The 26327-nt window shown below is 48.3% G+C and overlaps 14 protein-coding genes across 14 annotated transcripts; 7 read left to right on the top strand and 7 right to left on the bottom strand.

Moving 5' to 3' along the window:
• Positions 1 to 1032: 1032 nt before the first annotated feature.
• On the top strand, positions 1033 to 1470 carry BP5553_05524 (Uncharacterized protein; the record flags this gene model as incomplete). The annotated part of the gene is made up of 1 exon (XM_032014147.1): positions 1033 to 1470. One exon carries the CDS (start codon positions 1033 to 1035, stop codon positions 1468 to 1470), a length of 438 nt encoding a protein of 145 aa, XP_031870747.1.
• Positions 1471 to 2505: 1035 nt separating this feature from the next.
• BP5553_05523 (Uncharacterized protein) lies at positions 2506 to 3066 on the bottom strand (the record flags this gene model as incomplete). The annotated part of the gene is made up of 1 exon (XM_032014146.1): positions 2506 to 3066. One exon carries the CDS (start codon positions 3064 to 3066, stop codon positions 2506 to 2508), a length of 561 nt encoding a protein of 186 aa, XP_031870746.1.
• Positions 3067 to 3358: 292 nt separating this feature from the next.
• BP5553_05522 (Nucleotidylyl transferase) lies at positions 3359 to 5269 on the top strand (the record flags this gene model as incomplete). The annotated part of the gene is made up of 1 exon (XM_032014145.1): positions 3359 to 5269. One exon carries the CDS (start codon positions 3359 to 3361, stop codon positions 5267 to 5269), a length of 1911 nt encoding a protein of 636 aa, XP_031870745.1.
• Positions 5270 to 5652: 383 nt separating this feature from the next.
• On the bottom strand, positions 5653 to 6604 carry BP5553_05521 (uncharacterized protein; the record flags this gene model as incomplete). The annotated part of the gene is made up of 2 exons (XM_032014144.1): positions 5653 to 6452; positions 6529 to 6604. 2 exons carry the CDS (start codon positions 6602 to 6604, stop codon positions 5653 to 5655), a joined length of 876 nt encoding a protein of 291 aa, XP_031870744.1.
• Positions 6605 to 7346: 742 nt separating this feature from the next.
• Positions 7347 to 8201, top strand: BP5553_05520 (uncharacterized protein; the record flags this gene model as incomplete). Its single annotated transcript, XM_032014143.1, has 3 exons — positions 7347 to 7420; positions 7488 to 7726; positions 7834 to 8201. 3 exons carry the CDS (start codon positions 7347 to 7349, stop codon positions 8199 to 8201), a joined length of 681 nt encoding a protein of 226 aa, XP_031870743.1.
• A 474-nt stretch (positions 8202 to 8675) lies between these two features.
• BP5553_05519 (putative UPF0591 membrane protein C15E1.02c) lies at positions 8676 to 9481 on the bottom strand (the record flags this gene model as incomplete). Its single annotated transcript, XM_032014142.1, has 4 exons — positions 8676 to 8743; positions 8797 to 8863; positions 8929 to 9233; positions 9469 to 9481. 4 exons carry the CDS (start codon positions 9479 to 9481, stop codon positions 8676 to 8678), a joined length of 453 nt encoding a protein of 150 aa, XP_031870742.1.
• A 1277-nt stretch (positions 9482 to 10758) lies between these two features.
• BP5553_05518 (Phosphoglycerate mutase-like protein) lies at positions 10759 to 12022 on the top strand (the record flags this gene model as incomplete). Its single annotated transcript, XM_032014141.1, has 5 exons — positions 10759 to 10923; positions 10979 to 11132; positions 11183 to 11247; positions 11300 to 11801; positions 11865 to 12022. 5 exons carry the CDS (start codon positions 10759 to 10761, stop codon positions 12020 to 12022), a joined length of 1044 nt encoding a protein of 347 aa, XP_031870741.1.
• A 1294-nt stretch (positions 12023 to 13316) lies between these two features.
• BP5553_05517 (uncharacterized protein) lies at positions 13317 to 14275 on the bottom strand (the record flags this gene model as incomplete). The annotated part of the gene is made up of 4 exons (XM_032014140.1): positions 13317 to 13610; positions 13678 to 13796; positions 13871 to 13960; positions 14032 to 14275. 4 exons carry the CDS (start codon positions 14273 to 14275, stop codon positions 13317 to 13319), a joined length of 747 nt encoding a protein of 248 aa, XP_031870740.1.
• A 979-nt stretch (positions 14276 to 15254) lies between these two features.
• BP5553_05516 (uncharacterized protein) lies at positions 15255 to 16587 on the top strand (the record flags this gene model as incomplete). Its single annotated transcript, XM_032014139.1, has 6 exons — positions 15255 to 15303; positions 15360 to 15387; positions 15438 to 15673; positions 15729 to 16054; positions 16127 to 16314; positions 16371 to 16587. The coding sequence occupies 6 exons, from the start codon at positions 15255 to 15257 to the stop codon at positions 16585 to 16587; spliced, it is 1044 nt and encodes a 347-aa protein (XP_031870739.1).
• A 117-nt stretch (positions 16588 to 16704) lies between these two features.
• Positions 16705 to 17805, bottom strand: BP5553_05515 (uncharacterized protein; the record flags this gene model as incomplete). The annotated part of the gene is made up of 1 exon (XM_032014138.1): positions 16705 to 17805. The coding sequence occupies one exon, from the start codon at positions 17803 to 17805 to the stop codon at positions 16705 to 16707; it is 1101 nt and encodes a 366-aa protein (XP_031870738.1).
• Positions 17806 to 19504: 1699 nt separating this feature from the next.
• On the bottom strand, positions 19505 to 20570 carry BP5553_05514 (uncharacterized protein; the record flags this gene model as incomplete). Its single annotated transcript, XM_032014137.1, has 5 exons — positions 19505 to 19716; positions 19772 to 19850; positions 19917 to 19947; positions 20006 to 20255; positions 20330 to 20570. The coding sequence occupies 5 exons, from the start codon at positions 20568 to 20570 to the stop codon at positions 19505 to 19507; spliced, it is 813 nt and encodes a 270-aa protein (XP_031870737.1).
• Positions 20571 to 21673: 1103 nt separating this feature from the next.
• On the top strand, positions 21674 to 22246 carry BP5553_05513 (uncharacterized protein; the record flags this gene model as incomplete). Its single annotated transcript, XM_032014136.1, has 2 exons — positions 21674 to 22135; positions 22190 to 22246. 2 exons carry the CDS (start codon positions 21674 to 21676, stop codon positions 22244 to 22246), a joined length of 519 nt encoding a protein of 172 aa, XP_031870736.1.
• A 421-nt stretch (positions 22247 to 22667) lies between these two features.
• BP5553_05512 (uncharacterized protein) lies at positions 22668 to 23439 on the bottom strand (the record flags this gene model as incomplete). Its single annotated transcript, XM_032014135.1, has 2 exons — positions 22668 to 23038; positions 23088 to 23439. 2 exons carry the CDS (start codon positions 23437 to 23439, stop codon positions 22668 to 22670), a joined length of 723 nt encoding a protein of 240 aa, XP_031870735.1.
• A 957-nt stretch (positions 23440 to 24396) lies between these two features.
• On the top strand, positions 24397 to 26313 carry BP5553_05511 (Uncharacterized protein; the record flags this gene model as incomplete). The annotated part of the gene is made up of 5 exons (XM_032014134.1): positions 24397 to 24743; positions 24800 to 25333; positions 25413 to 25802; positions 25891 to 26019; positions 26091 to 26313. 5 exons carry the CDS (start codon positions 24397 to 24399, stop codon positions 26311 to 26313), a joined length of 1623 nt encoding a protein of 540 aa, XP_031870734.1.
• Positions 26314 to 26327: the final 14 nt, after the last annotated feature.

Here is a 26327-nt window from a genome sequence, read left to right as displayed (position 1 = left end):
ATGGTAGCAGCACTGTAGCACCAGGTACATACGCTGGTATAGTACGCAGGTACTGTACAGGTACATTGCAGGTCCGTACGCGGGCAGCACAGGCTGTACTGTATAGTTACTCGTGCTCTGTAATAATAATAATAAGATCTTTGTTAGCAGTACATGTACAGTGCAGTATCGAGACTCTCTTTGTGCAGTCCAAGTACAGGTACAGGTACAGGTACAGTACCCAGCACCAAAAGTACTCCGTACTGTGCCTCGGGAGATCTGCGGTCACGGGGGATCCGAAGGGCCTTACTACTACTACTCCGTACACCTCACCTCACCCCGTGCCTGGCCTGGCCTGGCCTGGCTTGGCTTGAGTAAGCTGGAGCCCGCTGGAGTAAAGGGGGCGTTGCAAAGTCCACGGGCAGCCAAGGGTAGCCAAGGATATTCATGGATAGCCAAGGCCCACCAAGTCACACCCAGAGAAAATCCACGCAGATCCAGACGGCCACTGGCCCAAAAGCAGTTTCTGTTACCCCATCAATTGCGGAATTGCATCCCGTGACGCGGCACCTGCATCTGTTACGAAATCGCGTGGGCTCGTGAGGCGGGATATTGCAGCAGCAGCCATTTTCCTCCCAGATGACACCATGCGGCGCCAGGGCACTCAAACTGCTCTGGTGACTGGGCATGAGTTAATTATTATTGTTTTTACTTCGTATAATAACAATAAATAGGATATGTAGGCTCCTTTCCCCGCTTACCTCACTGTCTACCTTACTCTAGTACCCTCCCCCCCACCGTCACCACATACCACATTCCACATACCACTTACCACTACCCCGTTCCAGCAACAACTTCAACTATCACAACGCAGCCTGCTGCCAGAGCTCCATTGTTGCCAGCTTCTTTCTCACCTACCTACCTCATGCTCTCGCTACCTCCGACTGGTATCTTCTTCCAATCGTATCTCCTCTTCTACTGAGCACTCGGTCACTATTGCTACCTCCCTCTGCATCCACATCCACTTAATCACACCACACCACATCAATAATCATGTCTTACCGCATCACCGAACCACACCCGACCGTGTCCAAGTACACATACTCTGGTCGTGGCGGCGCCGGGAACACCTTCAAGGCTCCCAAGACAACTAAAGGGTCCATCGCCCAAGGGCCCGCCTCTCACTTCGAGCATGGCCTCCCATCCACCAGCTCCAAGTTCATCAGCGGCCGAGGAGGTGCAGGAAACGTCCACGACGGCTCTGAGCGCCCCGTTTTCTCCTTCGACGAGGAGCTCGAACGCCAAAACACCCGCGAGAACACGCCTGGTGCATATCATGTGGGCCGAGGGGGCGCCGGAAACAGAACGAGCACCATCCCAAACCCCTCACGCAAGTCCTCCAGCGACTCGGCCAGCTCGACGAACAGTGCGGCGAGCAGCCGCAGCAGCGGATTCCTGCACCGTCTTAGCCAAACCTTTGATCGCCGCTAAAGCCAATGGTCGACGGTCAATAAATTATCGACATCTCTCAATGGGTTGGCAATTAGCCTCCTTCATATCACATGATGCCACATCGGTGTCATAGCATCAGCCGGAGCGTTAGCCTACCCCTAATATCCGCTATGCTTCCGCCATAGCTATTATACTCCCCTCTTTTCATCATCACATTAAGGCGCAACACACGAAACTCGGAAGGAAAATCAATGCAAACCGGCTGCATTATCACGGCGTTCTCTCTCTACTATTTGCGGTTTTCAAAGCGGGAAAACTAAGTTGGGACCTCAGGACAACACTGGCTGGCAGACTCCAGATGCATTTGTCTTGGTGATTACCTTTTCCTATTAAACGGCGAAATCGGAGAAGCGATGGATATACCCCTCAATACTGTTTATATACCCGGAGTTTCTATTTTAAGAAAAAAGTTATTGTATTTGTTTGGAGGCATTAGCCATGAAACTGGCTGGAATTGCCCAAGCTCCTCTGTGGGCAACTAGGAGACGCAGAATATAGTAAACATAATTAAACAATATTAAAAGTGTCTGAATATCTGGGTCCTCTTGCCATTTCTGTAATTAGATCTCTGGCTCTACCATCTAGACTAGGGTTCTACCAGCCCACCTCACCCTCCAACGCTGCAACCGCTCTGTGATTACCAAAACACACAAATTGAACCACTCGACCGATTCAGCCCATATCACATGTATGACCTGTTAAATGTCTCCAATTTTACCTCTGAAAAGCAATTGTCTCGCGCATATGAGTAGATCCATGCCGTGGTGGATGGAAACCCGATTAGGCGTTGCGAGAAAAGCGCTCTTCTGAGGTGACTCTGGTGATCTATTGATCTGGATCTCGCTTCCGCCTCTTGGGCTGCTCCTTTCTGGAGAAGGTGTTTGAAAAGAGACTCGGCACGATCGTCGAGGCAGAAGAGTCGGTAGTGCCGTCGAAAGATTCTTTCGAGCTCGGAAAACATCATACTAATGGCATGACGATCCCAAAACGGGGTTGTTGCATGCTCAACACCTTTCAAAGGGTGCCATTCCTGATATTCGCATCCTCGATATTCCCACCGCTGCTCTGGACCGGCTTCCCCACACCACTATCACCCCCTTCATTGACTTCCCCAACCATCCTCTCAATAATCTTTACCTTGGCCTGTGCTCTCTTCAGCCGGTCATCGAAATCAGCTACCGCCTCCTCGGTATTTTCAGTCGAAAGGCTCCCCGACTCCGCCAAAGCATGGAGGACTTTTATGTGCTTAGCCAGCCTTTGATTATTCGGTAGCGAAGGGAGTGGTTTTCGGGATACAGAGCCTCCATCATCCGTAGCAGAGGCAGGATTAGACTCTGACGGTGTTTGGCCGCTGGATTTAGCATCCTTTGAGAAGACAGGCATGCGGTTTGCCCAGACGAGGGCTTTTCCATATAATCGCGCGCTTCTGACGTATTTTTCAAAGCCCTTCTCTAGGCCCATGGTTCGGCCTTCGATGCGGCCTGCCTTGATTCCGTCTGCTAACCCATCTTGGTATCCATCGTCGTAGAACCTCTCCTCTAAAGATAGAATTTCGTCGAAGGTATCTTTCGACATTTTCAGGATGGAAAAGGAAATGAGTTGAGGACTGGCAAGTCTGGAAATCTAATCGGATTTTCCGGTCGTCGAACTTGCAGTGGGAGATGTCCTGGAAAATAAATATATATCACGTGTGCCTATGGTGAGGGGAATGACACGTGATTTAGCGATCGAACCCCGCGCTAAATCTGCAGGGTTAGTGACGGTGCGCTGAGTCATCGGTCAACTGTTGTTGCCCCGCCATGTCACGAATTCCGAATATCAAAAACCCCAACCACAACCACCGATATACTACGAAAGGCTCCACGCAATGGCGACCGAACAGATCATACTACCTATAAAGGGCAAGAAGAACGTTCTGGTGACGAGTGCCCTTCCCTATATTAACAACCAGCCTCATCTTGGCAATATTGTTGGTAGCGTGCTCAGCGCCGATGTTTTCTCGAGATTCAGCAAGTTGAGAGACAGGCCAACACTCTTTATTTGTGGCACAGACGAATATGGAACAGCGACAGAAACTAAAGCTCTTGAGACGGGTCAAACACCAAAAGAGCTTTGCGACGAATTCCACAAGAAGCACAAAGATGTGTATGACTGGTTTGAGATTGCCTTCGACTACTTCGGCCGCACAACCACGGATCAACAAACGGTAATCGCGCAAGACATCTTCACAAAGCTTCATAAGAATGGGTATTTGGAGGAGCGGACTACGACACAGCCATACTGCGAAAAGCATGAGTCCTTCCTAGCCGATCGCTTCGTCGAGGGCACCTGCCCCAAGTGTCAATATGACGATGCCCGAGGCGATCAATGCGACAAGTGTGGTAGTCTTCTTGATCCATTCGAGCTGATCAATCCTCATTGCAAGATCGACGGCGCAGCGCCCGTGCCGCGAGATACCACCCACATCTTCCTCCGCCTCGACAAAGCACAACCGGATATTGAAAAGTGGTTCACCAAGGCAAGTGAAGAAGGGGGCTGGCCACAAAATGGTGTTAGCATAACAAGATCGTGGCTCACTAAAGGGTTGGAGGGCCGAAGTATCACAAGAGACTTGAAATGGGGCACCCCTATACCGCTTCCAGGATATGAGAAGAAGGTGCTATATGTCTGGTTTGATGCCTGCATTGGTTATCCCTCGATTACGGCCAATTACACGAAAGATTGGGAACTGTGGTGGCGCGACCCTGAAAACGTCAAGCTATACCAATTCATGGGCAAGGACAACGTGCCATTCCACACCGTCATTTTCCCGGCTTCGCAGATGGGAACCGGCGACAAGTGGACCATGCTCAACCATTTATCTACTACGGAGTACCTGAATTACGAGAATGGAAAGTTCTCAAAGTCTAGAGGCGTCGGTGTATTTGGAGACACTGCCAAGGACACTGGGATTCCACCTTCGGTCTGGAGATACTACCTTTTGGCGAACCGGCCTGAGACTGGCGACACGCAATTTGAGTGGAAGTCCTTCATCGCGGCCAACAACAGTGAGCTTCTAGCTAACCTTGGCAACTTTGTTAACCGCCTGGTCAAGTTTGTCAACGCTAAGCTAGATGGAACCATCCCCGAATTTACACCCACACAGGCAGATGAGACCTTCGACTTCCCCAACTTTATCGCCGAAGTAAACGTGCTCCTGGCTGAGTACGTCGCTGATATGGAAGCTGTCAGATTACGTGCTGGTTTAGCGAAGCTCATGCAGATATCTGGGAAAGGAAATCTCCTCCTTGCTGGCCGACTCGACAATACCAATCTGCAATCCAGCCCGACAAGGACACACACTATCATCGGCTTGGCATTGAACCTTACCTATCTCCTCGCCTCCCTTGCCTCTCCATACATGCCATCAACTGCCGCCTCTATAGTCAAGCAACTCAATGCCCCTCTCCTATCCATCCCCGACAAATGGACTCCAGATGCCCTACAAGGCGGACACAAGATCGGCAAGGCCGAATATCTATTTACCAGGATCGACGAGAAAAGGGAGGACGAGTGGAGGAGCAAATATGGAGGCACACAGGCATCTAGATTAGCGGAAGAAGAAGCCAAAGCGAAGAAGGCCGCGGACAAGGCGAGGGATAAGGAACGCAAGAAGGCGAAGAAACTAGCTGCTAAGAGTGGCGAGGCTGTTGCAACGCCAGAATCCTCGAAGACTGAACTGCCGTTGAGGGGTGTAGTCGCAGAGGAACAAGCTCCCCCTCCTGCTGCGGCGCCTTAGATACCGTAGACTGGGAAAATCATGCATGGGTGGAGTTTGCGAGCTTTTATGGTTTTATGTGATATGCGGAACGAATCACTTGAGTAGAGATAGTTACTGAGATCGCTGGATTTGTTGGGAATTGTTGTCTATGCCCATGCCGAGTGTTAGCTTGTAACGTTCTGTTAGGTTCAACAGCTAAACAGAAGAGAATTGATAGTTTATACGAGTTGCTTCCAATTCTGCTTCTGCTTCATAGACGAACAAGCTATGTTAGGTAGGTACGATAGTAACCCTTGGCATTGTTGAGTTTAGGTAGGAACTTGAAATTCAGTGAAAAGAAGCATGAAACCTCCCAAGGGAAGCTCGCTAGTCATAAATTCTATCTCCCGTAAGATCCGACCTCAAATAGACATTCTCATCCCCCCATTGGCACAAACAACCTGCCCAGTACACCACCTACTATCCTCCGTACACAACATCCCTACAACCCCCGCAATCTCCTCCGGATATGCGGGCCTCCCGCCAGCCCTGTCAGCACTCTCCACCAGATCCTTATCATCTATCTCAGGTCTAATTCTCGAGCCCGGCGTGGCCTCAATACAAGGCTTTAGGAGCTTCTGAAACTCCGGCGTGGTACCAAACCACATATCAGTCTTCACGGGCCCGGGGTTAACAGCATTGACCGTAGCTCTCTCGACTAACTCCCTCGCCCATGTCCTAGTCATCGCCTCTAACGCCGCTTTTGTTCCGCCATATACAGACTGTCCTACGAAGCCGAGGGAGCTGGATACGGAACTCAGGTTCACGATCCTGCCGCTGCGGTCGTGTGGGAGGTACGGGAGCGCGGCTTGCATTAGCAGAAGGGGACCTAGGACGTTGATTCTATACTGCCAGTCGAAATCCTCAACTGTGATTCCGGCGAGCTCGGTATTGCACGACACGCCTGCATTGTTGATTAGGATATCGAGTTGGAAAGTTCCGGTTTTTGGGTCCGCGAAGTGCTCTTTGCTCGTGTTGATTATGTGGGCGCCGCCGGTGGGGGTGCCCATGTCTGCTTGCACTACTAGGCATCGGACTCCGTGCGTCGAGGTGAGGGTTGAGGAGAGGGTGTTGCACAATGCAGCTGAGGACTCGGAGGTGTAGTTTAGAATTAGGGAGCAGCCTTTGGAGGCTAGGTTGCGGGCTATCGCAGCACCGATACCTGTTGTTTGTGTTTAGTAAGAATTGGGTTAATTGGTATGAGGGGCTTGAATAGAAAAGTACGTATATATGCATACCTCGTGACGCTCCTGTTACAAGGGCAAGCTTGCCGTCAAGAGGCCGATAGCCTCGTGCTTCCCCAGCGGTTGCCATGTTGTTCCTGATGTGGATTATGGATCTCTTTTGTACTTATGACAATGAGCTAGTATGAAAAAAGAAGAATGAGATTTGGAATGTTCCTATGTCCTTCCTAATAGATATAGAAAGCGGGAGAATTGAAGACGAGCTTGGGAAGGAGGCTCGGAATATATATATCCAGTCTTCGGCCCCACGGAATGCTCCTTTGATATCACCCGGCCTCAGCAGCTGGAAAGTGGGTGTTAGTTTCAGCGGAGTCTAGTAGTGGAGGGAATCCAACACCAGGCTAGTTCTAATTAGCCGCTGTGGTGGATCCCTACTCCTGCTCATGCTGCCAAAGGTTTGCTTTGCAGATAAGGCCTTGGTCGGATCACCTTCTTGCTAGAGGGGCTGTTCGTATCCTGATCGTAAAGGAGTGCCGCCAATAAATAAGGAATAAAATATATCATATGCCCCTTACAGATCCGCGGACTTACATGAGGTTATTGCTTTCCAACTCCAAGATTAATGGTTTGTAATGGAAGTAAGAAGTAGGAGCCTGGACTTGTATAGGTAATAAGGCTGGGTAAGACAGGTCGAGCTACTACGTATGTCGAGGTCGTCTCCTCGCACTCACAGAATCGGCGCCGGGGCAGCGTAGCCGAGCTCCACCCTTGCATGCGCCCCAATCAGCACGCATCTGAATTTCCATCTCGAATGCTTAAGCAGCCTTCTCAAGGCCCGATATCAGCATCTCTCTCACGCAGTATAACCAGCCATGGATATCCGACTATTACACCCCTCGGACATCCCCCACGTCCAACATGCCAACATAACGAATCTGCCAGAAAAGTACAGCCTGCCCCTCCCCTCCACCCTCCTCACCGTCAATGCCAGAGCCCACTGACAATTCCTGAAGCTATTTTATGAAATACTACCTCTACCATGCACTCTCATGGCCCCAGCTCTCCTACGTAGCAGTAGACGTCTCCCGGCCCAAGAAATCCCCCTACGATTACCCGCGCATCGTAGGCTATGTGCTCGCGAAAATGGAGGAGGATCCTCCCGATGGAGTGCAACATGGACATATCACGAGTTTGAGCGTGATGAGGACGCATAGGCGATTGGGGATTGCGGAGAAGTTGATGAGACAATCACGTACGTTTCCATCGTATTCGCGGTGCCTCCTCGATACCAAGGGGGCTGAGGCAGAGGGGAAGAATGGATAGATGGAAGGAATTGTGGGCTGACTGAGATACGTACAGAACGAGCAATGGTCGAAACCTTCGGTGCCCAATATGTCAGCCTCCACGTCCGTGTCTCCAATAATGCCGCCCTGCGCCTCTACCGTGACACCCTTGGTTTCAAGAACGAAAAGATTGAATCGAAGTACTATGCTGATGGCGAGGATGCTTATAATATGAAGCTGGATTTGGGGTTTGTACGAGAGCAGGTTATGGATGAGCAGGATGAAGAAGCCGAGGACGCGGATGAGGGGGAGCCCGTGGGCCAATTGGGGAAGCAGGAGGAAGGCGATGCCGGGAAGGATAAGGAGAAGAAGCGAAAAGTTAGGGTGGGACGAGGACTAGGAGTAGGGGATTTGGTGGAGAAGAACGAGAGTCAAAAGGTGTAGAATGTGATACGTTTCGTGATGTTGGCTTATATGATGATGTGGAGTTCAAAAGGTTGTGTTGGTATGTATAGATACGGCCTAGACAAAATCTCGAGTTCTTGGGCCTGTTGAGGATCAAGTGCTTCTACTACTTGATGGCCGTCTATCAAGCACCGAAAATCCTTTCAGATATGCCCTAGGCTCATAGCCATGCCAAGCGGCGTGAGAATGGGGGTGTGTTTGCAGTGCAGAAGCTGGCTGGCCAAGTGCGATACTCGACAACTTCACAATTCTGGAACATCTAGTCGTCAAATGCATACCCAACGAGCTATGTAGGTTTCAAAAGTAACAATTTCTATTTAACCGAATATTACACCGAGAGCAGATGACTAAAATGATAAAATCACTGATCGATGCGAGAATCGGATCGACTCCAAAGCCAATACCGTCTTCCATTATCATTCACATGCCCATCAAACTCACCCAACTACCCATTTACTCAAAAGGATTTGTGTGAGTGCCCCACCACGTTAAGAAAAGCGAGAGACCAACAGTCTCAAAGACTAGTCCTAGAGTTAGTAACATGCGTAGGTTGTTAGGGCGACTTTGGACTTACCGCGAGCAAGAGCACCAACCGCAACGGTATCAAGAGGACGCTTCTCAGTGAAGACCTGGGCAACGAACTAGCGCATAATTAGTATGTGGTTGTTTTACAAACGGAGTCCGCAAATATGTGCAGGGAGCATACCGATGGAGCTGAGCTAGCCATGAAGATCAAGGAGCCAAGGTATGCAGCACCCTTATAGCTGAGGGTACCGGTCGCATTGATCAATGCACCAACGCCATATGATTGAATGGCGCTACCAACGAGTGAGGTTCCCCATGCAGCCGCGGCAGAGGCAGTCTCCTTCGACTTGAGGAACTCCTCCTTTGAGTTGGCAGCTTGGGCGCGGTGGTAGGTGTCACCGAAGACGGGGCCCAGGATAGCGAGGGATGCGGCGTGGTTGAAGACCGTGCCAAGGGCAATGGCAGAGGGCTTCACAGGGGGGAGGTCTGGAGGAGAGGAATGTTAGCAGATGTCGACGAGAAATGCAATCATCCGTTGACTTTTGCTAGAAAGCAGAAAACGTGTAATTCTCCGCCAATTGAGTTCGCATTGCTCCGAGATCCCACTGTCCATGGTGTTGTGCTGCGGTAAACAAGGAGCCAGCTCGGATGATGTCGTCACGAGACAGACATCCGTAACCACGCAAAGTAGACGACTCCTGAAGGAAACGAGAACACATACAGTGGAGAGACATAATTGCAGCGGAATGAGGATCTCTAAAAGGATTAATGAGCACTGGTGGTTTATCGAGGACTTGGATAGATGCCAGATTGGTTGATGGATGGATGGTGTGTTGAAATGGATGTAGGATGCATGGAAATCGAGGGGCAGGCAAGCTTTATGTCTCTATGCGGTCTCGGTTAGTGGTACCTCACCTACGTCGCTGTTTCCGATGACGTTTTACCTCCCATTACAGCTCGAACTTTCCAGGAAGCGGAAGGGAATGCGGGTACTACCTACGTCCTATACTTGTACGAAACCATGGCATAATGCCTATCACTTGTCCACTTGTGGGGAGTACCCATGCCAATTAAGTAGTCTTTACGGAGATGCATGGACAAGGCTTTGGCTTCTACCTCTGCGTTCTACTTTGTACTTTCCTACCTACCTAAGCACTTACCTATACCTACCTAAGGTATACAGTACATTCTCAGCCACGCGGGGTATCAGCAACTGGAGTCTTGGAGCTATCGTGACTCTATTACATTCATAACCACCAAGAATGCCCCTCAATATACGAAATACCTCTCTTTCGTACATGAAGAGTCCCTGTTTCCACGGACCCACGCCATTTGAAGTTCCAGCCACCATGTTTAATGCGGATATTCCAGGTTGAACGATTGCAGTGGAATGTTGAATGGGTCCAAACAGCTTCCGCGGCATGACATCATGTGGCTAGGGGGTTTTCCAGCCACACTATTGATGCCTAAGGACAGTATAGACAATTGTCAAATTATCGCATGTGATCATGTTCTCCTCCTTTTCTACTCCTTTTCCTCGCAGCCGGGAGCGCTTAAGATCTTTCTAGGCTGGGGCTTCTATTTGATACTCCGTCTACAGAAATTTAGATACAGCTATCTATCCATCTATCGGACGTAAAGCTTACCCCTAGCTCAGGCGTCCGTGTTTCCCCAGGCCCACGTTCCCCGACCTGCCAAGTCCATTGGTGGCGGTAACCGCTGCGAGGCTAACTGTCTTCATATTGACGACTTCATCCCTCTATGTTTTTGGGACATTTTCATTCTCGGGTAGATACGTGACCAACTACGCCCAAGAAAACACCATTATTTATGGATCTACTTCATGGGCAGACCATCTCAACGACAACCGCGTGAAGTTCCTGCTAGGACCCCTGGAAAACGGTCCTGTCGATTATTCAGGATTGACTTGATTATGTAGGCTTGCATTTTCCCCAGTCTCATCTCATGATAATATCAAAAGAAAAACCTCTGAAAGGTCACCAAGCTTACCATGGCCATATTCAGACCCTTCTTGTTCCTTGCGACCGTTGTCGTTGCATTTTTAGTCATTATGGGCGAAGCCCCTAAGCCCATTCCTGAGTATCTCAAATATACCACGGTCACAGGATATTTCCAACAAGATGACCCGGCTACCGATGATCGGAATTTTGATTATGTAGGCATCTCGATCCTTTATTGGGAGCAATAATCGCTGATGGCCGTCTGCTTAGACAACGACAAACTTCGGTCTCATCGACAGAAACTATGATAAGGACTCTGAACTCGATTCTAGAAATAAAAAATCCCAATGGCAACGATTTGAACGGGCTGTAACTCGGTTGAACCGCGAAAGTGATCCGAAGACTCAATACAAAGTACTCTACTGTACAGTTTCCGCCCCCATGTCTAAAAGTCTATAACACTAACCTTAATAGTGGGTCGCCATGGCGAAGGGTACCATAATGTAGCTGAAGCATGGTACGGTACACACGATTGGGACGTTAGTACTCACATCTCCTGGATAGTTTGTAACTTTATACTAACGACTGCAGTGTTACTGGTCCCTCCAAGACGGCAATGGCACCACAACCTGGGCCGACGCACATCTCACGTCCGAAGGGATCGCTCAGGCAGAGAAAGCCAATACATTCTGGCGCTCTCAGATCTCGTCGCAGCAAATACCCACTCCACAATCATATTACGCAAGCCCCTTGATGCGATGTCTAGCCACAGCCGATATCACGTTCTCCGGTCTAGATCTGCCTCCCTCCCGACCATTTATACCCCTAATCAGAGAACTGGTTAGGGAGGCAATCGGAGCGCATACATGTGATCGTCGGAGTAGCAAAACGTATATTCATGAGCAATATCCAGATTGGCCATTCGAGCAAGGTTTTGCCGAAAATGACCCTCTATGGGATCCGGAGCTAAGAGAGACGAATGTTGCGATGGATATCAGGCTTAGGCAGGCATTTGATGAGATATTTTCCAGTGATGAGAATACTTATGTCAGTATATCTAGCCACTCGGGGGCAATAGGATCCATGCTAAGAGGTACGATGCTCCTTCTGAACCCCTCAAACCTGTCGTTGGGAAGAGAAGCTGATGTGTAAAAAGTTATTGGGCATCGAGAATTTTCCTTGGGTACGGGACAAGTGATACCGGTTTTGGTCAAGGCGGAATGGGTGGAGGGTGAAGGTCCATCGCGGGAAAAGGGGCCTTATACTAGGGTCGATAGGTGCGACCGCCCGGCTACTCCTAACTTGGTCAAATGATGAGCTGCGTCTCTAGTAGCAACACACTATAAAATAGGGGGCAAAATACAATTACAAAGTCTGGCATGTCCGTTCTTGTTGCACTTCCCCTGGAATGTATACAGGAAGACATGAGACGACCATTTACGCAGTTTTAGCGTCCTCCATTCCGCAGTTCGAGCGGAACTTGCCCTTACTATGAAAGCCTTCGGGGGGTCGTTCAACCAAAAATGAATCTCTCGTCTAGACGGTATCACTCTACGCCCAAACGACCATCTGAATCCCCATTTATAAAACCCGCTCCCCAATTCCAAGTCAGCATTATCGAAGGCAAGAACTGCCAGCTTTTAGAATTATGGGGGGATATTAATTGGATTAAAGCTAAATGAAAAGGTCAAAAGTACATCGTGAGCTCAATGCCACTTCGCCGCTGCACTTTACACTTTTCAAAACACTTCGTCACCTAGATCCTGATATAGAGAGCAAAGCGCGGGCATATTCTCAATTTGAAGAGGGTTCCCCTTAGGCTAATGATTGTCGTATCGATTTTAGGAAGGCAATTCGAGATTTGGTTGAAGAAAGACACGCGCCCAGATCTGAAATAAATCAATGGTACAAGTCGACAGCGGTGTATGTTAATGACGAAAGGCAACAGCCACTCCTTTCAGAAACAGAGAAGGACCACACGCTATACCATACCGAAAGCACATTTCTGGGTGATTGTAGACGTAACTCTTCTCTACAACTCAACACAATCTCAGCTCGTATATTCTCTCCTTGCTCTTTTCTATATAATCCTCTACTAATAAACCCTATTTACTAGTGCTAGGAATACTATTACAGTTAGTGTTGCTAAGTCGGAATTGGCGTAAGCACAGGTTATATAACCGCCTGCAGGGCTTATACTCTTGTAATTGGATTCCTGGTCTTGATCCATTACTTGGGTTACAACGTACTTTGTGTTACCTACTTATATACACTCTCTTTGGCTTATTACTTGCTCATAATGCTAACGCCACTTTTGAATAAGCAAAGTGCTCGGTCTACATCGGGACTACGTCTTCTTAAACTAATCTCTACAAGGCAGCTTGCCGAACGAGTCGGAACGACCTAGTCTTGATCTCCTTTGCTCAGAACTATGTTTAGTGGAACCCAGTCAATCGTTGGTCGATTATCCTCTGAGAATGTACGGGAGTACGGTGGAGAATGGACTTAGTAGCATGATGGCATCTCATTTGTTGAACATGAATGGCTGGTCTACAGTAGAGCATGCTATCTTGCGTATTACATTCTTTATTAGCCTCCCTATGACCTCTCACGCTATCCCAATCTTTATTTTCCCACCCTGATATTGATGTTTCTCTGCAAAGTTCACCACGGTATCCCAGTCACGGCACTGATGAGGAACTCCCCACCCACCCGCTCCACCCTTACTACCACCATTCTCGTCGAGTAGGTCCCATTCCAAAGTTGTGTCAGCATTGCACTTCAGAGCCTGCCGTACGTAATCGAAACAGTGATTCATATGGCCAGCAACCTCGTTCTGAACTTCAAGCGGTCTCTGGCTTGTGACTGCTGGGTCTTTGTAGAACTCATCACGAATCGCTCCCTGAGATACGTCAGTTATTGGCAATAATTGGATAGCAATAGTAGTGACATAACATGGATTAACTTACGAGGCAATGTAGCTGGTGAAACACTGACAAAGAGAAGGTTTCCTGACCGGTGGGAGTGAGAAGGCCTTGCTTAAGGCTGTACTTGGCTGGCTCGGGAACAATGACATAACCTCTACTATCTATTTACTCTAGTAAGTGACTAGAACATACTCTACTTCTACAAGAAGTCGATGTGCTTTAAGAAAGCACTTACCAGGCATCATTGAGTCCCACACCTCATCGCTATACTTAGAAGGGCCATTGAATCGAACATCTTTATCGAACATGACGGTCGTGGTGGGTACTGAAGTTGTCTTCAGTTTCATCATTCCCTAAAATAAACGTTTTAATGTCTTGACAAGAGGTTTCACTTACTCTCAGGGACAAAGGAAATGGATGTATGAGCTGCAGGTAGTATAAAGTGGTTATATGCTACACCAACGAACAGCAGGACTATGACAGATGTCGATGCACCAGCGAGAAACGGTAATACAAAGGATCTCCAAGTCGAGTACTCTTGCGAGTTGACTTCGTCTTTTTCGAGCGGTAAGTCATGGTTCAAAGGTGCATAGAGTGATGTTGATAGACTGTGTTGGTGACTTCGAAGAAACGAAAACATCTTGAGAATTTGCAGAGAAGTTTCCGCCTGGAGGAGCTTGACTGCCAGGTCTCGCCCAACATTGGGAATGGCATGAGCCTGGGGGAGTCGTGGAAGGGAGGAAAGCCGGTGGCTAATGGGTGTCTCTATCAATCCGCCATTTAGGCTCGAGGTGGCGTCCGTACGTACCAAGAAAATGCAGACTTCGATGATCAAGGATTCAAGGTCTAACTTAAAAATGAAAATACTCCGTGAGTCCGCAGTCCTCCCTTCGGATTCGGGTTGAACCTTACCATGCATAAAGGTGACGGGCGGAAGCCATGGCGACATCCGCACATGCATACAGTGGTTTACGAAGTACACCGTGACAAGCTAAGTGGAAGATAAGGTAGGGCCGGGAAAGGCTTTACGTAGTTTGTTTTTCCCACCTGCCCGGACCGTGCCGGACATCTTTGTTGTGCCACATTCGAGCATTGCATATCATTGCATATCGTGAGACCAAGACTCACCAAGTACATGTACGAGCTTCCTACGCTGTAGAGATGGCATCGTAGCGCCATGCCACCGTAGTTGAAATCTCACGTCAGCTTGCAAGCATGAGATCTATGATCTCTATCCGGAAAAAGCCCCTAGTCATGAGAATTGTAGCTCAGAGATTAATCCTACTATCCGTTTCAGCGCTCTGTGACTCTGTCCATATCATTTTCCCCAACTAATTATTCCCGCTCTCTCAACGCCAGAGGCATGTTCTTTTGATTTGCCGACTACGAAGATGCTCAAAAATTGGCTATACTTGTTCTTCTTGCTTCTATCGAGCTCCCAATGCTCTATGAGCACTGCAGTGCAATTTTGCAAAAACAGTCAAGTTCACGGCTACGACATTTGCATTGCTTTGTCATCATATCCGAGTAATTCTTCAACATACAATGACTTTTACCTTACGCTCTCTGGGTTGTTTCCTTTTGGTAAAGGATGGGGAGCTTTTGGAACAGGGCAAGTCATGGATGGTTCTATGATGTTTGTCTTTTATCCAGGGAAATCAAACAATGGTGCGAACATCTTTAATACACAAACCAGTACAGCCATCTCACCGAGATACTCTTAGATTTGACCGTTAGTGTTCGGTCTACTAGGTATGTTCCTGCCGAGTAAATGCTCCAATGACTTTGCTGACCTTTTATAGTGGCCATTATCCGCCTAAACCCCCGCCTGAGCATCCTGCTGTTCGGGTTCATCGAAGCTTTATTGATTCGCAGGGATATCACCACGCAGAGGTCATCTGCTACTCTTGTGATAAATGGGACGAAAATGGAGTGGACGTACTTTCAGGCCAGCAGCGTTGGATATGGGCCGCAAACGGGCTCCAGTCGACTCAAACATCTGATTTGAATCTTCCCCTGCAACGGCATGTAGATTATAGTAAGCACTCGACAAGAAGGCCACATAGAAATCGCACTGATTTAGAACTCTGTAGATATAATGTCCATGAATATGGCCTCGAGTATTTCCTTCACAAACGACCGCCAATTTCCACTTATTCAAGATTCTCGAGGATGTCATGGTGCCGGTGATGTGACGAACATGTACACAAGATCCAGAAAGTCTAGCGGAGTTTTGATCTTATGTCACGGGCTGCTCTTAGGTGGAGCTTTCCTCGTCGGGTTCCCCGCTGGAGTGATAGCCATACGAATTGGTGGCAACAAAGCGTTCGTACATCACTGGCTTCTTCAAGCAATATCACTCACATTGGCACTAACTGGCGCTATGACTGGGATCTGGTTCTCATGGTCTACTCCAAGGGTACGTTGAACCTGTAGCTCTGAAAGTCTATGAAGCTTTGACAAGCCTCTGCTGACCATTCTATGTTTATAGTTCGCCCATTTTGACCACCCACATCAAATCGCGGGTCTGCTCATCATGTCATCTCTGTTCATTCAAGTTTTCCTTGGAATCTGCCATCATTACAAATTCCAGAAAACAGGTACCCGATCAAGTGTCTCACACTGGCACAAGTTGATAGGACGTATATCTATTGCGGCTGGCGTTATTAACACTGGAGGGTAAGTCCATGAGTTTCTCAAGTGGGTGGATCAACCCTTGTCTGACATCTCTATAGTGGTCTCTATCTGAAACAAGCTGGTATTGGAGCTTGGGCAATCGTTTTACTTCTCGTAGCATTGGACTTAACTGTTTTAGTTATCTTCACCAGAAACAGGTCGAGGTCTTCTGATTCTGGAACTTCAACTGCGTCTTACTTGCCGGTGAAGGGCGAGCACGTGGTTGATGACTCGGTCTTCACAGTAGCGGACGATAAGGATATAGAGGAATATTGAATAAATCAAAGCGCGCAATAGACTCAGTTGATTCATTTCCAAACCTATATGTCCCTAAATGTAAAGGCCCATGAACGGAATAATTGTATTCGAGATTATAATTTCAATCGTCTACAGCTAAAAACATACTTTTGTCCTCCAAACTAAGGTATCTTGTTGAATTTTCGGTATCTCCCTTATCGACCCTCGTTCCCCCTCGAAAAAGAGATACTCGTCCAGAGAATCAAGACAGTGCTTCATATGCCTACGATCCAAGTCTCTAGGGCAAACATGTTTTCCAGTCTCTTTCGCCTGCCAATACCTCCTCAGTGCTAGCACACAATGTGCTGGATGGAACAGATCATCAATCGGTATCTGTATGGCGAAGGGGTCGGAGAGGAATGACTCTTTGGAATAGCTCTCATTTAGTCTCACTGCGTCGACTTCGGGATACCGGTTTCGATACCACTTCTGATAGCGCAGCTCAGTCTCGTCGACTAGGTGTGGAGGGATCATAGATTGGTCATCTAGCCGAACGAACCAGTCATCATTACCATGAGGGAGGGCGGCATCCCAGTCGGAGACGTTATGATGTGTGAATTGGAGCTGATATCGTGGTCCTTCGCTCCCAGTTGTGTCCCAGTGAATCCACGCCAAAGGTTGTTGACGGCTCCAAGCCCAGAATACGGTAAGGGTGAGGACCAAGATGAGGACGGCTGCTGCAGTCAGCCCCAAAAAGCGATTCCGACCTCGAAATTCAGCGAGACTCTTCTTCCAGGAGGGAGGACTTTCAGTGGATTCTTGTAGAGCGAGCCGGTCTTCGTATGATAACAGAACCGACTCAGAAGCTTTTCCGGAAACCTTCAAGATGGACACCAAATATGAAGTCGCCACAGATTCTTCCCCGTCCTCTTTCTCCCCAGTATCAGTGAAAAGGAAACTCGTGGATGATTCATTTCCCCGATCAAAAAAATTGGTGGCATGACCGAGTGCATCCTCGAAAATCCATGCAGACCTTTCAGTAACAATTCCCAGCCATATGATGAAGGCACTTTTGCCATTTACTTGAACAATGGATCTTCCTCCGAGAGAGGCATGGTATTTTGCGGAAGAAATGAGGTCTGCCAGATCTGCTGGACCATTTGGTATTTTAGGGATTGAAGAAGAGATCACACGAAAAGGCGAAAGTTCGTCTGAGTTAGAACTTGACTCAGGATCAATGTAGGTTGTGTTTCCCATTGAGTGTTTCAGATATCTTCGAACAGATATCAACGGAGAGAATAACTGGAAGCGTACCAGAAAGAAAGAGATGCCATACATGTGCGTTGATCGGCTCGAGCCCAGCTTGATACAGACACTCCATGTGCTCTGATTCTTGGACTTGCCATGACTTACTTTGACCTACCATTCTCGGCCCGGGACGTGATGATCACAAGGCATACCGATTAGAGTCTGGCATTGTTCTTCCATGACATCTTGATTTCTTTGTTCCGCTGCGGGCCTGACGGACTGCGTCGAACGGATTCCTTTCCTAGATCGAATCCCCTCCATATGAAGCCTGTCAGATTTCTGCATTCTATGCCGGTATGTCTATTAGGGGAGGAGCTTCCGAGCTTCCGCATTGCAGGTCAACGGCCATCTTACAGATTCAGATCCGTTGGCTGTGGATGTATTGCTATACGAAGCAAACGTCTGGGCACCACGGCGGTGCAGACTTCGCCGCATAAGTACTGTTACCGCTGTAAAATACCTAGGTCAGTACGTACTAGGTAGGTAGGTACCTACCTGGGTAGGGTACGACGCTGACAAGTCGTGCAAATAAGGTTTGCGCAGTGCATGCGGGTGCCCTAGTATGCGGCTGTATGGCCAATTGCCGACCCGGAAAAGTCGTAACATGTCAGACGTACTACGTAAGATACCCGGCGCACAGATAAGGTTATAAACCTTACCTACTGTACTGTACCTAGGCATGTGATGCTGGCGGAATTCTAATTAACCCAGCCGCTACACTCATGCAGCAGTGCTGCATGAGTGCCAGTGAGAAAAAGAGTCTATGATTGATTTTCAGAGGCACACGAACATTACGAGTACATCCGTAAGAACTTGACCACTCCAAAGGCAACCCCTCCCTAGAGCACCGCTAACGTTCTTGGGAAGGTATCAATTCAACCCTGTTTTGCTTTTGGCATTAGTCCTCACAGAGTCAACCCTCGGCGGGGTCGTCTCCAGGTGTCTTACCATGTGATAACCTGTATCGAGTTTGCCGTGGTGTGTTCTGGAAGACAGGAACCTCTAATGGAACACCCCCTTCCGCAACACGAAGGCCACCCAAGCAGCTCATACACCCCATCTATGCTCGAACTCTCTATGAACGAAGAAGAATTCACCAAGTACCCCGTTTGAATTCTACACAATGAATCTCATCCCCGGATTCCTCGCCGTCTGCTTCCTCGCGCTCACTCGGACAGCTATGTGCTCACCCACTCCCAAGCTCGAAGGGGCCAGACTGGAAGCTGCTCTCGCCATGCTGAATGCTCCTGAAGCTTGGGAAAACACCCCTGAACCTTTCGCGAACGACAAGTGAGACTATGAACAACACGTTTACAGACCTAATCAGCGGTATTATAGGCTCATAAGACAAACTGAAGGGACTCACACTAATGGTTCATTAGCATGCATTGCTTTCGAGAGAGAGCTCTCTTCGTTGTGCTATGCTGGGCATGAGTGGGGGATTACGAGAGATTGGGAACTGTTTATGAGTTAGAGATAAATCAACGCTTTCTCATTCATGTACGGACACTTAAGGGAGAACAGAAGTTTTAGATTTGAGTCTCTTATTTGCAGTTAATGGATGCCTCTATTAGACGAATCTTAAAATGAAACCGTCATTCTCAAGCTTTGTCAGTCCAAACTCCAAACATATGCCAAGTTTGCGCCATTACGAGCCCCATTCAGCAACCCAAGACTGATGTTCCTCATCATTTGGGATACGTTTCCTTGTCCAGTCCTGTATTTTCTCGAAATTGCGGCAAGTGCGTGTCATACCAAATAGAGGGAAAAACCCGTCTTGGTCGTCCTCCCAGAGATATGCCAATGGCGTCAAATCTGAGTTGCATGTTATGCCCTGGCGCAAATAATCTATGCAGTGATCTGAAAATAATCTCTGTCAGTAGACTGCGATTGACACAGGGACTATATCACTTACCGATATGCATTCGATAAGTATAGGGAAGTTTCATATCTGGATGATAGTAATGTGGATCAAGACCCCGCCGGACCGTGTCCTTCACAGATGAGGTGTTAGTCTCTCTTTTCAATAGGAGAAAGGATGAAAGCGTAAGGATACACACTAGACAATGGAGAGAGTGATACACATCCAGGCTAAGGTAGATGTGTTAGTTTCAGACAGTAGGTTATGGTTATATCGAGGATAGCTCACCTGATCCTATACATTCCAGTGTGTGGATTTCTCCCAGTCCCATATTTCACATCTTGAGCCTCATCCTCACCCAAGTCTAGATCTAGAGAGGACAATAGTTGATTCCAATTGGCATCCAGCTCCTCTGATGGCCAGCCCGAGTATTGTGGTTTAGTGGAATCGATATCGTGATACAAAGTCCTATTCTCGTCCAATTTCAAGCCTCCGCTAAATGAGGCCTCATGCAATTCAATCTGTGATTGTAGAGAATCTAAATGAGAGGCTTTATATTAGCAGAAGAATTCAACTCGGTATAGCCAGGGGCGATGACAATTATTTACGGACCTATCTCTGTTCTGAAACCACTCTCATAGGTCCCAAATACCTTATGGGAGCTTCTCAATTGAACTGTAAGAATCAATGATAGTATGGCGAAAGACAAAGTTGAGACAACCCAGAACCAAGAAGATATAATGCCAAGGACTCTGTTCAAAGGTCTCGGTTTGACTGTCTCGTGTGGTACAAAAGAATCACTCTCTCCTTTCTCCGATTCATCCTCTAGAGGGACGTATTGATTGTGCGTCATGTTTGTGACTAGGACAAAGATAGAATTCAGCTGGTTGAATGAAATGTCTTAGGGTCGTGTACGTTGACAGGACTGTTTAAAATGAAGAATACCAGGTGGGTGTTGTTGGTGCTGAAGCAAGGCGCCAGGTCCGAGGGGGGTGATGTGTTGATAGCCAATTTGGGTGTGAGGATATCAAGGCGCTTATACTTGGTAATTCTTCTCCAACAGCCGGTAAGCTTGGTCCTTAGCATTGATGCCGAGGTAGCCAAGACAAATATTGATCTGTGTTATTTTGGGTTCAAAAAGAAGCGTTATATCATTAATTCGTCATTAGAGGAGCTTCTAAGTGGGCGCACAGACGGTTAAGTGCAGATTGATACGCCTACCACGAAAGTACAATACAACAATAACCCAAGGTTCGATATCCACCTTCCAACTCCAGAAGTTTCGTACGCTGCTTCTTCACTAATGCAGCCAGGTTCCTTTCATGAATCCGGGTTATCAGCTTACCGCAGGATCAAATCACTGGTGTTGACTAGGGGAACATACTTTCCCTCCGGGTCATCACTAGAGGAATCAATCTCTTGGAAAGGAAAACACGAGGGCCGAACTGTCATGGGTTATTGTTGACAAGCACTTCCCAAGTGCCTACATACCATGGGCTTTGCTCAGGGTTTCCACTCTATTCGAGACCCTAGTGCATGATAGATGGCCGGCCTTCCAACGGTAACACGTTTCCTCGCATGCAAACTCCACAAGTTTCAATCACACGGGGCTTATAGAAACCTATCCTAGCAACAACAAGCTTGAGTAGATGTATCAAGGTACGGGGAACGGAACGGGCCAGTGGTGCTGCAGGAAGATCCGAAGGTCCATCAAGTCGTCCAGGTAATTGTGGATGATGCAATGAAAGTATGATTGGCTTGATAGTGCTAACCGTCAGAAATTTCATACCGGTGACCGGCAGATCTTGACTGCTGTATAATGGGAAACTCCAAATGGAGCTTATAAAGTCGGCTACCTCGTAGGGACCAGAGATAACTCACCAACTCCTCCCATCTCTCAACGTAGCAAAGAATTTCAAGCACAGCCAATTTTTGTCCAACCTCAATTCCTTCATCATGAAGTTCTTTCACTCTATTGCTTTGGCCACATGCCTTCTTGGCGCCTTGAGCCTTGCTGCCCCTGTTGCTAATGCTGCTGTCGAGGCGAGGCAATTCAAGTATGGATTCGCATTCTTGACTCCCGAAGAGGCTGAAGCTGCCGCCTCAGAGGTAGAGAAGCGCGATCTCGACAAGAGACAGTTCAAGTATGGCTTCGCTTTTCTCACACCAGAAGATGCCGAAGCTGCCGCCGCTGATGCCAACCGTGCCGTGGAAAAGAGGCAGTTCAAGTACGGCTTCGCCTTCCTGACCCCAGAGGAGGCCGAGGCCGCTGCTACGGAGACAGAGAAGCGCGGTCTAGACAAGAGACAATTCAAGTACGGCTTCGCCTTCTTGACCCCGGAGGAAGCGGAGGCAGCTGCCGCCGACGCTGAGAAGCGAAATGTCGAGAAAAGACAATTCAAATATGGATTCGCTTTCGTAAGGCCAAACTTCCAAAGTTTGCGAATCCCATATGAGCTAACAACTCTTCAGCTTACCCCGGAAGATGCCGAAGCTGCCGAAGCTTCAACAGCAGAGGCTAGCACTTAGGGCTGGACCCGAGCAGTTTTGACAGCTCGATTCACTCATATGCGATCAAGTACTTGTCAGTTACATGCTGAGCAGCTGGAGGAGATGAATGTTGACGGAGTTGTTGTGACATATCTTGATGTCACCCGGGTGTCAGTGAAGGTTTTGAATATGATGGATTTACATGTGTTCTTACGTTCTTTAGCAGTAGTGCAATGTGAACTCGATTCTCTTTGACAAATGTGTAATTGGTTCAACGAGAGCAACGCGTATACCTGAACCATCTATGCATAATCTAAACGTTGCCCGAGTATCTTTGTACAGCCAATGAGCCCAAAAGCTGATAGCCTAGCTATCGTAATTTGTTATTCTCGGTCCCGCTGAGTCGGACTCTTAAACGACAGATCTGGCAAATGTAGGAACAAACGCATGATTGTCCAAACTATCCATCTCTGGTTCCCAAGAAGTTGAGCAGCTTGTAGACTGAAAGATCCACGTGCCGAACAGATTTCAAAATTCTAGCTGACCACACCGTAGGTGGGGTGAGGGTTTCACCAACATAATCTGCATTTTGGAATTCGTGAATAGCAAGGTAACGCGGGACAATGTTTTCATTCTGCTGGCCAATGGATAGGTCAAAGGTGAAGAGTTCTCGGAGCTTGTACCTCCTACTTCGAATGAAACCACCGACCTCTGAGACGAGTCCAAGATGTTCCTGCCGATACCAGTTGTCTAAATCGTTGTCCGTTCCAGCAGCCGGTTCGATTGCTGCAAAGATGGCGTAAGGTCCTGGGGTTCCCCCTTTTATGATCACTGACAAGGTTAGCACGACATATGAGTCTCGCTCTTCTCAAATACTTACCTTCAATTTGAGGGTCACGAGCCTCATCTAGCTGATATACCTGGATCTGTTCGTACAGCCTCATTTCCGCCGCCAGATTTGGTGATGTTTCTGTCTCAAGTAGCTCCGTAATCTGGAATTCGGGATCATTGAGATTAGGAAAGCGTTCAAGAGCTGTCTTCTCCAGATGATACACCACCACTAGAGGTTGCTTTTCTCCCTGTGCAATTTGAGTGTAACACGCTGACAAATGGACGTCCTTTAGGGCAAATAATTTAGACAGCTGGAGTTCGATTCTCTTTCCCAGGTCTACGAGCGCAGGGCCAGAAGCAACTGTCCCTATTCCAATGTAGAGTATGCCATGCGTAGCCATACTGGCCGTCGGTTCATACAGGACGTGTGGGAATGGAGATCCTTCGGACTTACTCCGTACGCCAGCGAGGCTCAAATATAGGCCTCTTTTCGGCCACCGGGTACGTGACTTGGCAGGTTTGCTGCCTGGGGTCTAAATTTTTCTGGCCAAGATCAATGAATTACGGAGTACTCCGTAGAGGAACGAAAAGTTATTATAAAGGAAGGTAGAGGAAGCTGGGCTCTGAAATTAAGGGGCACATTGGTAAAATAAGATTACTCGTCCTGATCCAGCAGCTGGGTTACTGTACGACTTACTTACTCTGTAGATTACTCCACTTATCGACTCTCGTATACGGAGTAAGTACCACTTAACGTGAGGTAGGCATAACACATGGCGTGGTGACCGAGGATAGATATTTCATTTAAGCCTTTTCATCCTTGCACCGGTGCAGATTCCCATAGATCAGCAATGATTCAGCATTCTGGCCTGACGTTCAACATACTGCGCGGAGGACGGAGCAGGGCTCCCGCTTCTGCAACAGGCATCTCATCCTCTGCAACGATGGTAGCTGAGGGGAAATACCACCGACCAAGCCTCTACAGCGACGAATATGTAAATGAGTACTACGTCGACGTGCTTACTATTTGGAATTTTAGGGGGGTCGAATCGGCTAAATGGCGGCCTTTACGTATAGGCAGCGGGGTTATGATAGGTCGATATTAGCCTGCACCATACACGCGAGTCTTTGTACGTGGAAGTCATCTTGGTGTAGCTCCTCCAATCTACAGTATTTGCAATCATCACCAAGATTGGTAGGTTGTTTTCTACTCCGTAAACAGATCAAATTCTACGGAGGTAGAGATAGTCAAGCGCTAGTCAAGCGTCCCTGTGCCTCAAATATAAAATATATAAGGTAGGTAGCGTTCCCTCTGCGCAGCTTTGTAATTGCCCTTTCAAAACCAGCTGCTAACCAAGATGGGTATTTCAGTGATTCTCGCCGCTGCTGCTTTGGCAGTGAGTGCTTTGGCAATCGACGTTCCTGCAGCGCCGCCCACGTGGCCATCAGGACGATGCACGGACAAGTCCCTGACGATCCCGAGCTGGATCATCACCAAGTACACGGTTTCTGGCGGCACCACGACCTTTACCGTGGACAACCGTGCTTCAGAACCGAACGGGCGGATTGGCGACCTCCAGTGCAAGTCGGATGGTGAATGCCAAACTTCCGGCAACGATGAGCTCCGCGGCTACCTCTCTCAGAGCCCGAACGGCCCCGTCATCAAGCTGAGCGAGATTTGGGTGTGTGGTGACGAAGGTGGCAAGTAAGTGACCTAGTATACGGAATATAGAGTAATGAGGAATCACTTGTATTGACCAGCAACAACCACAGGGTCACCTTCACGGCCAGCGGCAGCACCACCATTACCCAATGCTCTGGATCTGACTGCGTCTCTCCGATCCCGTACCTTGTGCCCGGCACCCTGAGTCTACCCCTCCCATTGACGCCGGCCCAGCCATCGCCGCCCCCAGGCTACGACGCGGCATCATGTGCGAGTGTTGGCGATAATCAGTGGACGGTAACCGACGTGTCGTACCAGAATTATACCAAGGGCCAGTGTAAAGAGTGGTACATCCCAGAACAATTCTGTCTCGTCCAACCAGATACTGGCTTCAAGCCCAAGGGCGTGCACCTCAACTTCAAGGTGAAAAACAACGCTATAGAGCACGAGGTAGCTTGCAGCTTCACGCCGTCATATGAGAAATTCCTCCCTCCTAGTCCTTTGCGCTGTACGGGGGGAGGATTCAACAACATTACGCTTGACGTGACCTTCACCGGCCAAGCGCCTAATTTCGAACTCAAAGTCGAGGAGTTGTGGTACTGCCTTGAGAACCCTAAGACTAACGTCAAACCGTGAGTCTGATCCTGATCCTGATCCTGGTCCTCGGGCCAAATGATCCAATGGATATAGCAGTAGCTGACTATAGACAAGGACCGTCATTGCCGCTGCGGGTAGCACCTCACTACAGCTTAGCTGCTCGTCGACCCCGGGCATCACAGGCACTCCGGACGACATTGTCACTATCTGCACCGACCCGAACCCATCCCATGCCGTCAAGGGAGCCCAAACCGCCAAGCAGACGCTTCCAGAATTCTCCCTCGTGACGGCAGATCCCGTTCACGGCGGTTGCACCTTTGACAGCGTTGTTAACCCAACTTTTTATATGCGCGGCCTGTTCTTCGAAACGAACACATTCCCAGCCAATGATCCAAACAGCGTGACGCTAAATCAGTTTACCTGCGGCCTGACCGGCCCAGGCTTCGCGGACTACTTCTTCTCTTCGAGTGCGCCGCCCTTATCGGGAAGTGGTATAAATACGGTGTAAGTATTGCGTTTTAAGGATAATCTGCAGCAGTAATAGTAGTAGAATAGCAACGAAAGAAAATGACGAGGCTGACTAATGTTTTAGGTACAACTGCAATAGCTATGGCGACGGTCAACCAATCCACTGGAATTGCAGCTTCAGCTTTGATCCATTTAAAAAGGTTTTAACACTGGATAAAGTGTGGCAGTGCACCGACAAGGATGCAGCACACCCGTAGGCCTCTCTCTCTCCTTTAGTTTCTTTTTTTAGGCTTCCCCCTTGTATATTATGCTAATCAGGTATAGAATTTATTTTGACGGCTCAGGCACATTTGACTGGAATAAAGACCCCTATTCTAGTTGCACTACTAGCGATACGTCGGTCAGGTGCTACTGGTACGACGACTTAGCGAGTTTGCAGCCCGGTATCCCGTATGATATTCCAAAGATTACAACAAGCTTGACTAACGTTGCGCCACTCGACATCGAAACTGTGAGGGTGAATGCGAAGTGGGCTATACCTAGCTAAGGATAAATAATGTA

This window comes from Venustampulla echinocandica (genome assembly GCF_003357145.1).
Source record: "Venustampulla echinocandica strain BP 5553 chromosome Unknown scaffold_2, whole genome shotgun sequence".
Taxonomy (NCBI): domain Eukaryota; kingdom Fungi; phylum Ascomycota; class Leotiomycetes; order Helotiales; family Pleuroascaceae; genus Venustampulla; species Venustampulla echinocandica.
Note: the sequence above shows the minus strand (reverse complement) of the source record. Positions and strands in the feature narration are given on the sequence as shown.